This window comes from Anarrhichthys ocellatus, unplaced genomic scaffold, assembly GCF_004355925.1.
Source record: "Anarrhichthys ocellatus isolate YVR2014 unplaced genomic scaffold, GSC_Weel_1.0 scaffold28, whole genome shotgun sequence".
NCBI classification, from domain to species: domain Eukaryota; kingdom Metazoa; phylum Chordata; class Actinopteri; order Perciformes; family Anarhichadidae; genus Anarrhichthys; species Anarrhichthys ocellatus.
In genome coordinates, this window is record NW_022280058.1 from 102,064 (window position 1) to 118,590 (window position 16,527).

Genomic DNA, 16,527 nt, shown 5'->3' on the forward strand with positions numbered 1-16,527 from the left:
GTTTCCCCTGTTCAGAGCATGATGTAGAGATAAAGGCGGCCGACTAGCTGCCTGAACAATTTGATGAGCGGCGTTCAGTGAGGGTTAACTTAACTGTTCTCAAACTATGTTATAAATTACGAAGCATGTTTATTATTATATATATTATTTATTATACACGGGACACTTGATCAAATATCAATTCGAACAAAGCGTTAAACATGTTGGTGATTTTATGACGTTTTACAGTCAGGCATCAGCGTAGGCGTCCATAGGGGTCACGTGACGTTTTAAGCTTTGTACAATTTCACAAATTGTCAATAAGAAACAGAAAAATGCACACATTCAAACTAACATGCCAGGGGAAACCGCAGAGGATTACAAAAACAAAAACAGAAACAAATGCATAAAAAATAAAAATAGAAAAACGTAAATGAATAATATATAGATAAAAAGGGGGACACTAAGGCACAAACTCTCATCGTGTAATTACATACATCACAGGCAATGCATGCCATTACGCTTCCTTTTTTGTTGTTACAGTATTTAATAGTTTATAAATACAGTTCAAACTCTTTGTATAAAACACAAAAAAATAGATCTTTGACTTGTAAACTTACACTTATGTACTTACAATTTGGCTAGAATAATCAATAGATTTAACATTTACGCCCCATCCTCAAATTTTCTGCCACAGCAACGTTTTTGGAGAATTTTGCCTTGAGAATTGTCATTATATTATATATTGCTCAAAGGTTCAATCACGGTTTAGTGTTGAATATAATGTAACTTTATACTTCTACTCCACTTCATCTCAGAGGAAATATTGTACTTTTTACTCCAATACATTTAGAACAGAACTGATGCTAGGTACCTGCCACCTTGTATTGGTACAAATATACAAAACATATAATAAAAATGAATGTGTGTCTGGAGGGGATGTTTTATTGTAGACTCAGTCTGGTCTGAATCCTGTTTGCGTCACTCAAAAGCATCATAGGAAGTGTGGTACTTACTCTGAATTTATTCAATACAAATGTAAATAAAAAACAACTGGAGTGAAAGTATTAAGGCTCATCGACATGGTTCTTATATAACTGTAACACTGACACCCACCTCTACCCATTTATATGAATATATTTACTGTGTAAAAATTTAATTGAAAGACGTTTCCACCTTTAACAACAACGACAGATTAACAACAATAACTTGATTCGGTCTTTTGAAATATATCACAGGGATGTTTTCTAATCAAAACTGTGGATTCATATTTTACAATGTAAGATGATTGGTACATTTGTTTGAAAGAAAAATCATATTTATTATTTATCATGTGGAACCTTTATTGGAAATATATAATTTACTTATTTGTGTGAAAGAATGTTGTTATACCATGAATCAGGTAAAGATTTTTTTTTAAGGTACTGAAGAATCACAGACATGCAGTCCATTTGCTGCAGAGTAAAAAGAGACAGATATTTTCTTGTAATTTTGAGTAAACATGACTTCCCGAAAGTGTGTATGTGTGTGTGTGTGTGTGTGTGTGTGTCAGCAATGTGAGTGTTTCACTACACAGGAGGAGACTCCCCCTCTTACAGGGAACACAGCGACACTGAGGGACTATATGAATATAATCCAAACCCAAACCCAGGGAAAAGAGGTTGAGTGAAGGTGGTGTTGAAGGTGTGGAGGTGGATCAGTGTGTCGGAGGAGACTCTGTAGAAGGACAGAGTGCCAGCAGGCCAGTCCACATACACTCCTACTCTGTGAGAGACAGAGGAGGAGGAGGAGGAGGAGGAGAGGGAGGAGGGGAGTCGTGTACTTCCCTTGTTGTGCAAGACACAATAACCTTCAACATCCGAACACAACAGACTCCAGGACTGATTGTTCTCTCCAAACCTGCTGTGTCTACTGCTTCTGTAAGTCACTGATACATAAACCCTTCTACTCCACTCGACCTCCCAGTAACAGCGACCAGTCAGACCATTTGTACACATAACCTGATACCAGTAGTTACTCCTCTCTAGATGATCAGGATACGGCTGCTCCTCCATCACTGCAGTCACCTTCCTGTTGTTGTCAGACAGTTTGAGGTTTCTGTTTAATGTGTTTGTGTCCAGTGTGAGTTCACAGGCATCTGATGGAGAGAACAAGACACGATACAGCAGCAGTTTATCATCTAACACACCTGATGGGTTTATTTGTGGCTTCATTAACATACTGACTGAGATCAAATCTTCACAATGACTCATCTTTTTGGATCTTCTTACAAACTGAGAATTGAATACAGATACACAAACGTTTGATTTAAACTAACATGTGCTGTCTTGTTTTCATGAATCAAAGTGAACACACACTTACACTTCCTCAGACCAGGTCGCAGCCACTGCTCTCCACCGTGATCCATCCTGGAGGAAGAAACAAAGCACTCAGATTTAGGACAGGCCTGAGTCTCTTTAAAAAATCTCAGCTCATTCAGAATGCTGCTGCTGAAGTCTGAACAAAGTCCTGAAAAAAGCTATAAGACTGATAAGAAGAAGAAGAATATGATCGATATGTATTTTTCTAATGATATCACTTTTAGCATAATACTCACAGTCACAACAGGAATCCTGAGAGTCATAGTTGTTGTATAATCACTACTGAATCCTGATGTGGCATTAGACCATGTTAGGAGGTCAGTCTCAGTGGGAACAGAAACTCTCAGCACATCAGTTACTGTCTTCACTGTTGTCAGCAGAGCTGTTGGTAACAACTGTGAACCAACAGTCCTGAGCTTGTCAGTGTGACAGAGAAACAATGTGTGAGCTCTTGTTGTCTGTTCATACCTGAGAGTGTCCAGTTTCAGACCAGAAGACAGCAGCTTCACTCCTGAGTCTCCTGGGTGGTTGTAGCTCAGGTCCAGCACTTTCAGATGGGAGGGGTTGGACCTCAGTGCTGAGGCCAGAGAGGTACAGCCTTCCTCTGTGATCAGACAGCCTGACAGCCTGGAGACACACACAACCACACGCGCACACACAGAGAGAGACACACACATTATATATTTTTGTGTATCAATGAGTTGCCTTCTTGTAGGTGTGCATTTACTGATTAGAATGAGCTCAGTGTTAGACTTCCCCACCATGTGTGAATGTCATTCAGAACCCGTCATAAACAGAATCAGTTAACATGATGATTTGCTGAATGAATTTGCTGCAGAATTTAAGAATATAAGTATGTACATTTTCTAAAGTCTAGAAATTGTCCTGCAAAGACTTGTTACTGCAGTGTTTCTGAGCATACTCTACACAATAGAATCCTGCAATTGTTGGACTTCATCATTGACATCAACTTGTATGTCCAGTACCATTTAAATGGTCATCTGTTAAACTAAAGATGGTTACTGACCCGAGAGTCTCCAGTGTACAGTGTGTTTTCTCCAGTCCAGACGAAAGCAGCTCCGCTCCTGAATCCTCCAAGTCGTTGTTACTCAGGTCCAGCTCTCTCAGACAAGAGGACTGGGAGCCGAGGACTGGTGAGAACTCCTGAGAGCAGGTCTTTGTAAGCCTGGTTTGACTCAACCTAAATAGGTAGATCATATATCCTAATTTAGTGTATCAGTACTGTATGACAGTACAGCCATGCAACACAAAACTAGACCAAAGAACGGCAAAATACAGTGTTACACAAAAGCATCAGAGTAACATCTGACCTGAGTGTCTCCAAGGTACAGTGTGGACTCTCTAGTCCAGCAGTGAGCAGTATCACTCCTGAATCCTTCAGGTTGTTGTTACTCAGGTCCAACTCTCTCAGACTTGAGGACTGGGAGCTGAGAACCGAGGACAGAGCTTCACAGCTTCTCTCTGACAGATTACAGCCAATCAGCCTGAAGAAGAGTTTGTGATGAAGACAAACACTGACACTGTTTCTGTTGTCTATAATGTAAAAAAAAATCAAAAGCTTAGAATTTCCCCTGTTGATGAGTTACTAGTAATGGAGGATCTTGCTTCTAGGTCCAGGACACACAGAATAAAGGAATGGGAGCTGAGAACAGATTTGAAGTACTGGCCTCATCTCTCTGTGAACTTCTAACTACCAAGTGTTTTTTTCATAGGTTGCAGAGAGTGACTCTTGTTTGCATATTTTATCAGCTATAACTAGCGAGCATATGCTTATGCTAAAATAAAAAAAATTTGAGTTGGTTGTAAATTTCATCACAAACTGACATTCTAAATGCTTCCTGCTGTTTAATTTTGAAAGCCGGTAAACTGGAAAAACAAGTTGCTACACAAAAGCGCCACAGTATGATCTGACCTGAGAGTCTTCAGTGTACAGTGACGGCTCTTCAGTGCAGCAGAGAGCAACTCCACTCCTGAATCCTGTAGGTAGTTGTTACTCAGGTCCAACTCTCTCAGACTCGAGGACTGGGAGCTGAGAACTGAGGACAGAGCTTCACAGCTTCTCTCTGACAGATTACAGCCACTCAGCCTGAAGAAGAGTTAGTGATGAAGACAAACACTGACACTGTTTCTATTGTCTACAATGTAAAAAAAATAAAAAGCTTCTCAATTTTAGAATTTCCCCTGTTGAGTTACTAAATGGTAATGGAGGATCTTGCTTCTAGGTCCAGGACACACAGAATAAAGGAATGGGAGCTGAGAAGTACTGGCCTCATCTCTGTGAACCTCTAGCTGCCAAGTGGGTTTTTTGTAGGCTGCAGAGAGTGACTCTTGTTTGCAGATTTATCAACTATAACTAGCGAGCATATGCTTATGCTAAAACAAAAAAATTTGAGTTGGTCATAAATTCCATCACAAACTGACATTCTAAATGTTTCCTACTGCTTAATTTTGAAAGCCGGTAAACTGGGAAAACAAGTTGCTACACAAAAACGCCGCAGTATGATCTGACCTGAGAGTCTTCAGTGTACAGTGACGGCTCTTCAGTGCAGCAGAGAGCAACTCCACTCCTGAATCCTGTAGGTAGTTGTCACTCAGGTCCAACTCTCTCAGAAGGGAGGACTGGGAGCTGAGAACTGATGAGAGCTCCTGGCAGCAATTCTCTGTGAACTTGGATTGACTTAATCTGAAATATAAATAAGTACACAAATATATTTATTAGTGCTGGGCAACGATTCCAATTTTTAATTGTGATTAATCGCATGATTTTCTGCGATGATTGTCTTCTGTTTTCATGACAGTCAGAGCATGTGAATGCAGCTCCCACTGTTCATCAACATAATGCACTGTAACTACGAGGTGATGATGGTTACCCAGCGATGTCCAGTAGTCTCCAGTGAGAACAACAGCTGGTGCACATTGTAACGCCGTCGCTTTTGTAGTCCTCTCCTTTTCATACAACTCGTGTATTCTTCTTGTGATGCTGCGTCTTGAGGCTCATACGTGCCGTCATTCGTTGCGATCCTAAGAACGTTCCTCAGACCGACATCTTCCACAATACTAATCGGCCTGCAGTTTGTAGCTATCTTCGCTGTGACATTTGGTAGCTTGTCTTGCTTTTGTTTATCTATACTTCTCCCACACACTGCATCTAACGTAGTCTTCCGAAGCCTCCCTCCACCGTTTGTTTGGGTGATTTGCTGGCATCAACGGTGTGTATTGCATTTTTTTTTAAACTGCGTTAATGCCCGATAAAACAATTGTTGGCGTTAATTAATTAATGCGTTAACGCGATAATAACGCGTTAAGTTGCCCAGCACTAATATTTATGTTTTGCTTTAACATCCAACATGTTAAATGTATTTTCAAGTACATTTTTGGATTGTTCTTGTCATGTAAAGTGCAGACATATTTTCATCGAAAAAACAGTAAAAAACCAAAGCAATATTTATCTCTTAGTTACAAGCAAGCAATTGTTTCACCAATGGGCAAACTGTCATGAATGTAATTCATGATAGAATTTCTCTGGTGAGGATTTCTGCAATTTACAACACAGCGTTACACAAATGCATCACAGCGTGATCTGACCTGAGTATCTCCATGGTACAGTGTGGACTCTCTAGTCCAGCAGTGAGCAGCTTCACTCCTGAATCCTTCAGGTTGTTGTTACTCAGGTCCAACTCTCTCAGACTCGAGGACTGGGAGCTGAGAAGTGAGGACAGAGCTTCACAGCTTCTCTCTGACAGATTACAGCCACTCAGCCTGAAGAAGAGTTAGAAATGAAGAAAAAACACTGACACTGTCTCTATTATGTGAGAATTGTACATTTTAGCCTTGAATGAACTAGACTGTAAATATTTATTCATTCATCTCAAGAAACAATTTGACAGACTTCAATTGATCAACTAATTAAATTGTTGTCTAAACATTGCAGTTTATATAGACTTAATTTTATTGAGAACAATCCGACACATGTGACAAAGTATCTGCACTTATCTGTGCACTTACAGAGCTTTGTTGGATGCTTTGACCACTGGCAACAGCCACAGAAAAGCCTCTTCTGAAGCAGAATATTTCTTCAGGTCAAACACAGCCAGATCGTTTTCTGATGACAGTAAGATGAAGACCAGAGCTGACCACTGACCAGGAGACAGTTCATCCGTGGAGAGACTTCCTGATCTCAGGGACTGTTGGATCTCCGCCACTAGAGAACGATCATTCAGTTCATTCAGACAGTGGAACAGATTGATGCTTCTCTCTGGAGACAGATTCTCACTGATCTTCTTCTTGATGTACTCGACTGTTTCCTGATTGGTCTCTAAACTTTTTTTATTTTTCAATAGGCCTTGTAGAACAGTCGGACCGGTCTGCAGAGAAAGACCCAGGAGGAATCGGAGGAACAGGTCCAGGTGTCCATTTGGACTCTTCAAGGCCTTGTCAATAGCAAACCTTTGCACCTCAGCCATAGATGTTTTACTGAAAACCATTCGTATTTGTTCACCATGTGTCTGTCCTGGTTCACACATCACATTCTTGTGTTTGTTAATGACTGCCCTCTCTACGTGAAAAGCTGCCAAAAACTCCTGAACACTCAGATGGACAAAGCTGAACATCTTGTCTTCAACATTCTTCTTACCAAGTTCCTCTTTGAAGATCTCTGTGAACACTCCTGAGCACACCGAGGCTCTACGGACATCAATGCCACTCTCTTTGAGATCTTTCTCGTAGAAGATCAGGTTGCCCTCTTCCAGTTGGTGGAAAGCCAGTTTTGCTAATGACTCAATGTACTTAATGCACTTTTTTTGGCCATACTTCTCGTTTGTCTGATACATCTGAAACACAAGGAATTCTGCATACATCTCAGTCAGTGTCTTGGGCAGCTCTCTTCCTTTTCTGGTTTCCATCACATTCTCCAGAACTGTAGCAGTGATCCAGCAAAAGACTGGGATGTGGCACATGATGTGGAGGCTTCGTGATGTCTTGATGTGGGAGATGATTCTGCGGGACTGCTCCGAATCTCTGAATCTCTTCTCGAAGTACTCATTCTTCTGTAGGTCAGTGAACCCTCTGACCTCTGTCATCATGTCAACAAAATCAGAATGGATCTGATTGGCTGCGGCAGGTCGTGTGGTTATCCAGAGGCGAGCAGAGGGAAGCAGTGTCTTGTTGATCAGGTTCGTCAGCAGCACATCCACTGAGGTTGACGCTGTCACATCAATGTTAACTGTCTGATTTCCACTGGTAGAGCAGGCCAGATGAAGGCGGCTCTCATCAAGTCCATCCAAAACAAACAGAAGTTTGAATTTGCTCTTGTCATAGTTGGTGTTTCCTGATGACTGCAGAGTTGTAAAGATGTGATTAAGAGCTTTATCCTTGATGTCTCTGGTCTCTGTGATACATTCATGAATGAGCTCTGCCAAACAAAACTTTTCTCCCATCCATAAATTCAGCTGGCGGAAGGTCAAGAGGAAAATGAGATGCACATCTTGATTGGCTCTTCCTTCAGCCCAGTCCAACACAAACTTGCGCACAAGAAAAGTTTTGCCAATTCCTGCAATTCCATTTGTCAACACTGTTCTTACGGGTTTATATCTTCCAGAGGGGTGTTTGAACATGTCACAAGATTTAATTGATTTCTCTGTTCCTGCTGGCTTCACCACCACTGCCTCAATATGCCTGATCTCATGCTGTTTGTTGATGTGTACGTCAGCCCCCGCTGTGATGTACAGCTCTGTGTAGATATCATCAAGACGTTGTTCATCCTTCTTCTGTGCCCACCCCTCTTGTGCACACATGAACTTATCCTGGAGGTGTGATTGAAGCAAGTGTTGGTAATACGAGATGTGTCGTGGCTCTGGTACTGGAACAATCTCATCTGTGTGAAATAAATAGAACAAAAACATTAGGCTGCATGTTCACAGATGCCCCTTTCCGCATGAGCTAGGTAAACACATGTCTTTTGCTTTGTTGACGGTTTGTTTCTGAAGAGAAGCTGAAGGGCAGTCAAACAAAGTTTTTAGTTAAAGGTGGAGCAAGTTATCTGTGGACAGTATTACAGTATTTAGAGATAGTAATTGTGAAACACCAAGTTATCTTAACTCTTTGATTTAGACACATCATTCTCTCAACATCCCAGCTTTGCAACATTTAAACCGTTATGACGAGGAGATGTCCACTGCAACCACAACCCTTGACTGGTGACCACTGAGCAGCTGCTGGTGTTGCTGCCAGCTACTGGATAAAATGTCACAAACAAAAGTCCTGAAGCATCAGTTTCACTATTCTTCCTCTCAAGGTTCAAGGTTTATTTTTTTGTCCTACAACACAGGGTTGCACAAGGAAATGCAAGTTGTAGTATCTTTATGCTACACAAGTAAATAAAAACAAAATATTTTTTTATGGCAGTACAGGGGATGTCATAGTAAAGAAGATGCTCTGAAGTCTGGTTTACGGCAGCTGATACTTCTGTATCACTTGCCAGACAGCTGGGTGAACAGGCTGTGGCTGGGATGGGTATTGTCTTTTGCAGGCACCTCTTCTCACCATTCTCGCTAATACTCTGTAGATTGCTACCAACGATGTTCTGGGCGGTTTTAATCACTCGCTGAAGAACCCTCCTGTCTTGGGCCATGCACAAAACATGCCAATTTGTAATGTTTCCAGTCTGCAAAAGTAAACAAGAACTTCTCTTCATGTCTTGGGTTGCAGTTGAGGGTGTGCAGTGTGAACAGGAGGGGGCTGAGCACACAGCCCTGGGGTGCTCCGGTGTCCAACACTAGAGTGGAGGAGGTGTGGTTTCCAATTTGAAACACCTGGGGTGTGTTTGTGAAGAAGTCCAATAACCAGTTGGAGGGTGAGCTACCCAAGCGCAGACTGCTAAGTTTAAGATTGTGTTAAATGCTGAGCTGAATTCAACAAACATTCAGTTGTCGGTGGTTTCATTTTCAAGATGAGTGATGGCTGAGTGGAGAGCAGTGGAGACAGCATCCTCTGTGGATCTGTTGGCTCTGTATGCAAACTGGTGAGGGTCCAGGCGGGCTGGGAGGTTGTTTTTGATGTCCTGGAGAACCAGTTCCTCAAAGCACTTCATCAGAATGGGGATGAGTGTCACAGGGCGGAAGTCATTTAGCCTGGACATTGCAGACTTTTTAGGTACAGGGACAATGGTGGCTGTCAGAAAAAGTGGCCGGCTCATCTGGCAACATGGCCTCACATGTCATGGGGGTGCACCTATTTTTGTAGCCTTTGATATTCTGGATTGTCTGCCATGTCTTTGGTGTTGTTGGTGTGGAGGTGCTATGGCGGTGTTGTATGCTTCCTTGTTACCTTTTTTGTCTCTGGATACGGCCTTCATCTCTCCATTCATCCAGGCTTTCTTGTTGGGTAATGGTTTTGTTTTCTTTGGGATCACCACATCATAGTCATATTTTCTGATGTGACTGTATATTACATTTGTAGGCAGCAGAAGCAGGGAAATGTGATCTGATTGGAACATGGTCCACTTATCAAGTGCAATAGCTTGATCCGGGATGTTATGATGAAGCCTGGTCTCTGGAAGAATGTGGACACAACAGTCTCTGATTTTCCGTTGCTGGGTTAGCGTAAGAGGCGTACTTCATCCATTTTGTTTTCTTGTGACCAGACATTAGCCACAAGCAGGCTCTCTTCCCTCTATTCCTGGGGCGGTCACACCACAATTGTTGCTGTTTGGTTTGGCTGGGCTGGCTGGGTGGTTGGAAGATGTTGTGAGCAGTAATCGTCTCAAGGTCCGCTGCACTCAATCCAATCCCTGTACTTTCTTTTCCAGGTGTATTTCTATTATAGGCAATAAATGCTTCCGTAATAAAGGCAAAAAAGTTATTATTTTTGGCTGTGACAGCTGCATGCGCCTCCAAAAAGTGATTAAAATGTATAGGTTGATTTAAATCATTTCTAAAATCTTCATTTGTCTCTTATGATTGGATGAGCCTAGCTGTTCAAGTAGTGAAGTTCTGGAGTTCTGACTGAAACTCCACAAAGAAAGATTGAACAGCCTCCTGCATCACAATCCATCACAACAATCCCACTTTTGTTTAGGTATAACTTCTCATTACAGATTGCAATGCAATGTCACAGAAAGTAAAACTTACTTACAATTCATTTTTTACGTTTACACTTTGTCTCTTCCGTACATACCAGAAAAAACATACCAGCAGCTTTACCTTCAATCGGAGAGGAGGAAGTTTCTTTGTTCGCTGAAGTCTCTCCAACATCATCGACATCCACTGACACTGTGTGAGAGAGCTTATGTGTTATGTTATCAATTTCACTTATTTCTTACTATTTATCATCAAGTGAATCAGTGCTTATTAATTGGTTTTCATTTTTGGTCATCATTTTTTTTTTTTTTATTGTTCTAAAAATGTACTGAGCGTAATTGTTTCTTGGATTTGTTGGAGAGTGATTTGTACAAGATCAGGCTTCTAATTATCTTCTTTGGTGATTACAATGAGCTTCTGTACAGAGAGCCAGTTCCTATACAAGTATTGTGTTGCCCACTTCAATCCACTCTTTTTGCTAGAAGAAACAAAAAGACCAAAGTGTGACTGACCTTCTTGTCCTGACTTGGTGTCTGACAGACTCTGCACCAGATCATTCCTGTTTATCTTCTCTAAAACCTTCTTGGTAACCTTCAGAGCTCCATTAACTTTAAAGGTGTTCACCATCAGATCCACTGTGTCCCGTCTTTCTGCCTTCTCCAGCTTGGACACTTTGACACTTTGGCAGCCTTCCAGGATGTCGGGCTGCTGCAGATACCAGTTAAAGTCCTTAAATTCACTGTCTCTTAACTCCTCCAGAGTGTTCAAAAGGTCCTCTGACGTCATTGTGGCTTCCTGCTAAAATCAAGCAGTTTCGTCAGTCTCTAGGAAAACTGGAAAACAAAAGTGTCAGAGCATTACATTACAGTGATTTAGCAGACGCTTTTATCCAAAGCGACTTACAATTCAGATTCTATCACATTTCTACACCGTAGGCACAGCTACGGGAGCAATTTTGGGGTAAAGTGTCTTGCTCAAGGACACATTGACATGCGACTAGCAGAGCTGGGGATCAAACCACCGATCCTCTGATTGAAGGACGGCCCTGCTCTCCACTTAGGCTATGTCCACATTACTCCGTTTCCATTTGAAAACGCATATGTTTTGGTACGTTTACACTGAGTGTCCACACTATGCCGAAGTTTTAGAGCACCGTAAACGGATATGTTTGAAAATGCTCCCGAGGTCGGATAAGTTTGAAAACTCCGGGGTTGCGTTTTCGTGTGGACGGTCAGAAACGGATAAGATTAGAAACGATGGCGCCCACACCCGTGTTCGCTACTTGATTGGTTCTTAGCAGTCATGACGTCTCCTTCCCTGATTCGTTACATGTCTATCACGTGACCCTTACCCAGAAGCTCACAAACGACAACATTGAATACCGATCGACTACCTACCAGGTTAATTTAACATGGAAAACTGATTACAGGCAATGCTGACCTTGTTGTCTTTACTAGCAGCTGTTGTGCTGTTAAAGTCTGCATTATCACGGAGGAAGCAGCTGTTATTTGAGCTGAAGTCACGGTTAGCAGTAAATGCTATTCAGTAGGACAGATAGTTAAGCCACCAGCAAAGCTACGAGTGAGAACAGACAACAACACCGAGGAAACGAGTGAGAGACGTGTGTTGACCACATTTATGGACCCATAATCTAGCAAACTGGTACGTGTAAGTGTTGATTTTAAAGTAAATTCGATATGTGAGAGAGAGAGAGAAAGATAGAGAAAGACCTGCAGCGCTGTAACTAAGTCTGAAAAATAAAACTTCTAAAACTTTCCACGAACTGTGTCTGTTTTAGTTCATAGAGGAAGATTTTAGAGAAGATCTTAAGTATCAAACACAACCTTTCATTATTAAAGACTACTTTATTACTCTGTCGTATTTTTTTAAACTAAGCAACCAATGTACTTCCTGTTTACATCGACACCCACACGCATGCCCAGTGTACGTGAAGAGTCACGTGATATTGGTTTTCAGGCGTGTTAGTATGGACGGAGATCATTTTGAAAACGGCGCTGAAACGCCGTGTGGACGGAGATTGTTTTTGTTTGAAAACGGAGTAGTATGGATGTAGCCTTAGCCACAGTCGCCCTATAGCAGGAGGAGTTCTGATTGGTCGACGCAGGAGCCAGTCTGGTCAGTTAGAGCTCCTGCTGCTGCTCTGTGGGCTCGACTCAATTTAATTTTGAAGTGGCACACTGCTTACACTTCTTGAAATTAGAGACATCTTTGAGTTAAAGTGCCACTAAATGGAAACTGTAAATATTAAAGCAGGATGTTGATCAATGAAACCCACACATATGAGGAGCTGGAGTCTGTCACATTTCCTGTTGTTCAAGCTCAGTGCTTGAACTAAAGACTGTGCTGTTGCTTTTAGCCATTCTAGCAGCATGACACCAATTACTGAACCAGAAACAACATCATCATGAAACCTTTAATTTAAAGTTCTAATCTCGTTCTCTTTGGCAGCACCAATGGCGATAAACAGTAATTGCATTTTTGGATCTCACTTCGGAGAGATCCAAACAGTGTTTGGAATTATCGTGAATGTCGCCGCAGACAGGCTAAATCCGCATTGTGTTATACCTTTCGGCGTGAGATAGGGACTTGACATACATTCATTTAAATGAAAATCATAGAGATTATTACTTTAAGGTTGACACATCTTAATATGAATATCACAGTAGTTCTTACTTGTTAACACGTGAAAGCGTCCAATGTTTGCCCGAGGACAACACAAATGTCCACTTCATGATGACAATAGAGGGAAAGTCAGAGAATCATCAAAGTCATTAAGATTCATCCTGATATGACAATCCATCCACTAGTTCATGAGATATTTCAGTTTGGACCAAAGCGCTGGATCGACAGACTGCTAAAAACATTTGTCCTTCTATACTGGAGCAGCTGCAACAATCCTATTACTCTCCAACACTAAATAAACGGGAAGCATCTTGATGGCTTCAGTGTAGAGACAGAGACCAGTTTACAGTCAAGTGAAAGGAGTTAAAAGAGACCGTAAGCTTCACATCACATTACAAATGTATCCTCGAAGTTATCTACATAATGAGCTAATGCATAAAAAGGAAAACACAACTTTCTTACCTTAAGGTTTCATATTATGTACGTAGAAAGTCCGATCGCTCTGGAGTATGGCTGCTGAAAGTTTACAAGAAATGAAAAACGAGGAAATACAGTCAGGATGTGATGACGAAGTCACATTCGTCCCCAAGCTCATTCAGTTTCCTCTTTTTCATGTGAGTTCCGTGATATGAGCTGCTGCAGCTGATTCTAAGTCACGTCAGCAGCCTCAGATAGATACCAGGGTAATTGGTTGTTTTTGGGGGGGGGGGGGGGAATTCAGAAAAGCTGCCATCAACGTGCTTAACTATGGTGAACCCTCTGCCGACTCCATCTTTACAAATCTATGATGCAAAGCCAAACTTTACAGCTAAATCCTACACAACCTTTTTCTAAATAGTGGAGATCCCAAACTTTCCAAACACACCAAAATATTTCAGGTTGAATGTTGGTGAAATTTGTCTATAGCACAAGACATTTAGAATATTAATGTTTGATGGGAATGTTAAATCCTGGGATTGAATGTTTCACTCAGTATTCACTGTAGAGCAGGGGTGTCAAACTCATTTTCACTCCCGGCCACATCAGCATCATGGTTTCCCTCAAAGGGCCGGTTGTAACTGTAAGACTGTACAACTGTAACTACTCCTAACATATTGTTAAATAACTGTCTCTGCTTTTGATTATTGTTTATTCAAGTGTAAAAATATTGTACATGCAGTTATATAAATGAAAAATGATATTTAAGCACATTTCTGTTATTATAACATAAATCATTTTAATTTAGGGTTAAGAAACCCACATTACTCCATCAAAGATCAAACTTTTAAAGAAAATAACAAAGACAAATGTCAAACACAAGTTATTACATTAACTTTGTTCAAAGCTATTTTTGTCACCTCTCTGCATCACTAATGTCCCGCCCTGCCGTCGTCCCGTGCATGGCAGCTACATCCAAGAGCTCCTCACTGAGAGTCAGGTCTGCCTTGAGCCTCTTACAAACACTGATAGATGATGTATCTCGTCTCTCAGCTAGCTGTGTTGTTAGATTGCCGCTAGTTCCTGAACTCGGTCTGCGATGGTGTTTCTTCACAAACTGATATTTGTAAAAGTCTGTATCTGATCGGAGCTCACCTACTCACATACCTTTAGCGTGCACTGGGCTGTAGCTTTTGTAAATATATTCTGCTGTGATTGCAGTCTGCCTTTTAATTCTTGGACAATTTTATGTTTTTCTTGGAGGCTAAATTTAGCTCCGTGTTTGGTGTCAAAATGCTGACGTGAATTGTATCCTTCATCACCTACACGCATCATAACACAGAAGACAGACCCGTTTTTCTCCCTGAAGCACAGACATGTATTCGCTTTCCCATCTTAAATTACATTTTCTTCCCTCTCCATAAATTTTTCTCTTCGTGGACATTTTGGGATTATTTGTCGATCTTTTTCAACTCAATCACTTGTTGGAAAACCTCTTTACGGGCTGTTCCCTCTCCTGTCCACCTGTTGTGATAGTTTTAATGTCGGTACACAGACAACATGCTGTCTCATAATTTCAACTTTGTATCTCATAATTTCGACCATGGGGACATTTTTATTTTCAAGTCTAACTTTTTTTTTTTTTGCTGGTGGATTCGCGGGCCACATAAAATGACGTGGTGGGCCGGATTCGGCCCGCGGGCCTTGAGTTTGACACGTGTGCTGTAGAGCTTCAATGAAGAGTTGGAACAAGATGACACACAATGGGCCTCATGCATGAACACGAGATTCAAGAGAATTAGTGGCGAGTGTAAAAGTGAGATTTAGGATAAGAATATAAATGTTTATATAAATGTTTTAGCATTAGGCCCATTGTATGTGACAGTGTAGAGAGGGGAGGAACATGAAAACAAAGAACTTAAGAGGCTTAAGAGAATCAATTTGTCCGATTTTATTTTGTGTTTATTAAGTGTCATAGGATCCTGCAAAGTACATACAAATTGAGAAAAGACCAATTAGAGGAAAATACTAATTCATAGGGTGATGAAAAACATGGTCGTCACATGACTGAGAGCTGTTTTTGCTGTCTGAAACAGTTCTAATCGCAATCAGCAATGATGCTATCGTAAAAAAAGAGGATGTTGTTGTTACACGTTGTCTGTGTTTCAGAGTGGAATGACTCAATTTGTTGTCACTGTAGTATTTCAATATTCTGTTATTTACCTCACATTTTTACAGCATTAAAAAGAAAGTATGGTCAATGAGTGAGAGTTGGCAGTTTTATCTCTTTTTACACTTTTTACTTAATAACCTTGATGTTTTTACTGTTTGTGTTTCTGTCAAGTTATGGTTGTCACTTGATACCAGGTTCCTTTCAAAATAAAACACTACAGTGCAGAATGGAAATGCAAGAATAAAAGTAAGTAAGTGAAATTCTCTTTAAATCCAGACAGCAATCAATAAATCAAAATGTCAAGTTAGGGGCTACTTTGCTGAAATCATCATGCTAATTTTACTTTTGCAGTTGAGTCATCAGAATTTTTAACAGTGTTGTCACAAAAGGATCAGAAACTTGACACAAAACAAACATTGACTCCAATGTTTTAGAGAAACTGAATGTAAACTACAACAAAACAGCAGTTAACTCAGATATAATCTGGATTATTTTCCAATCAATCCCATTATTCCTGTATCTTTTAGCGTGATGTTTTCCTGTAGAGACAGAGCGCAACGCGTCATAATGTGAAAGAAAACACGTCCACTGGAGGAAAAAAAAAATGGCACCACAACATGCAAGCAGGGGCTGAAACGCTAACAAAATATGTGTAGCTAGCTAAAAACATTATAGATTGCAGCATGTGAAAGGATTATTTTAGTACCCTACTCTATGTCTACCAGGAGTAGAGCATTGCTGCTCTTTATGAGAATTGTCGATGTCTTACAAATGCAGTTTTCCATGATTCCTGTGACTGACCTTGTGTCCCTGAGCTGCTGTCTGACAAACTCGGCAGTAGATTATTCCTGTTGATCTT

General features: G+C 40.9%; 1 protein-coding gene across 3 annotated transcripts; it reads right to left on the reverse strand.

Annotated features, from left to right (window-relative positions):
• Window positions 1-161: 161 nt before the first annotated feature.
• Window positions 162-13,593, reverse strand: LOC116392113 (NACHT, LRR and PYD domains-containing protein 3-like). Of its 3 annotated transcripts, none has more exons than XM_031863275.1 (12): window positions 13,541-13,593; window positions 10,948-11,268; window positions 10,559-10,627; window positions 6,366-8,232; window positions 5,946-6,119; window positions 4,870-5,043; window positions 4,273-4,446; window positions 3,671-3,844; window positions 3,367-3,540; window positions 2,808-2,966; window positions 2,341-2,387; window positions 162-2,116 (listed from the first exon to the last, which is right to left on the reverse strand). In XM_031863275.1, the coding sequence occupies exons 2-12, from the start codon at window positions 11,219-11,221 to the stop codon at window positions 1,572-1,574; spliced, it is 3,831 nt and encodes a 1,276-aa protein (XP_031719135.1). In that variant the 5' UTR covers window positions 11,222-11,268; window positions 13,541-13,593; the 3' UTR covers window positions 162-1,571. The 3 variants fall into 3 exon arrangements, with proteins under 3 accessions (XP_031719135.1, XP_031719136.1, XP_031719137.1); XM_031863277.1 differs by having other exon boundaries at window positions 2,029-2,116; window positions 2,576-2,966; XM_031863276.1 differs by lacking the exon at window positions 4,273-4,446.
• Window positions 13,594-16,527: the final 2,934 nt, after the last annotated feature.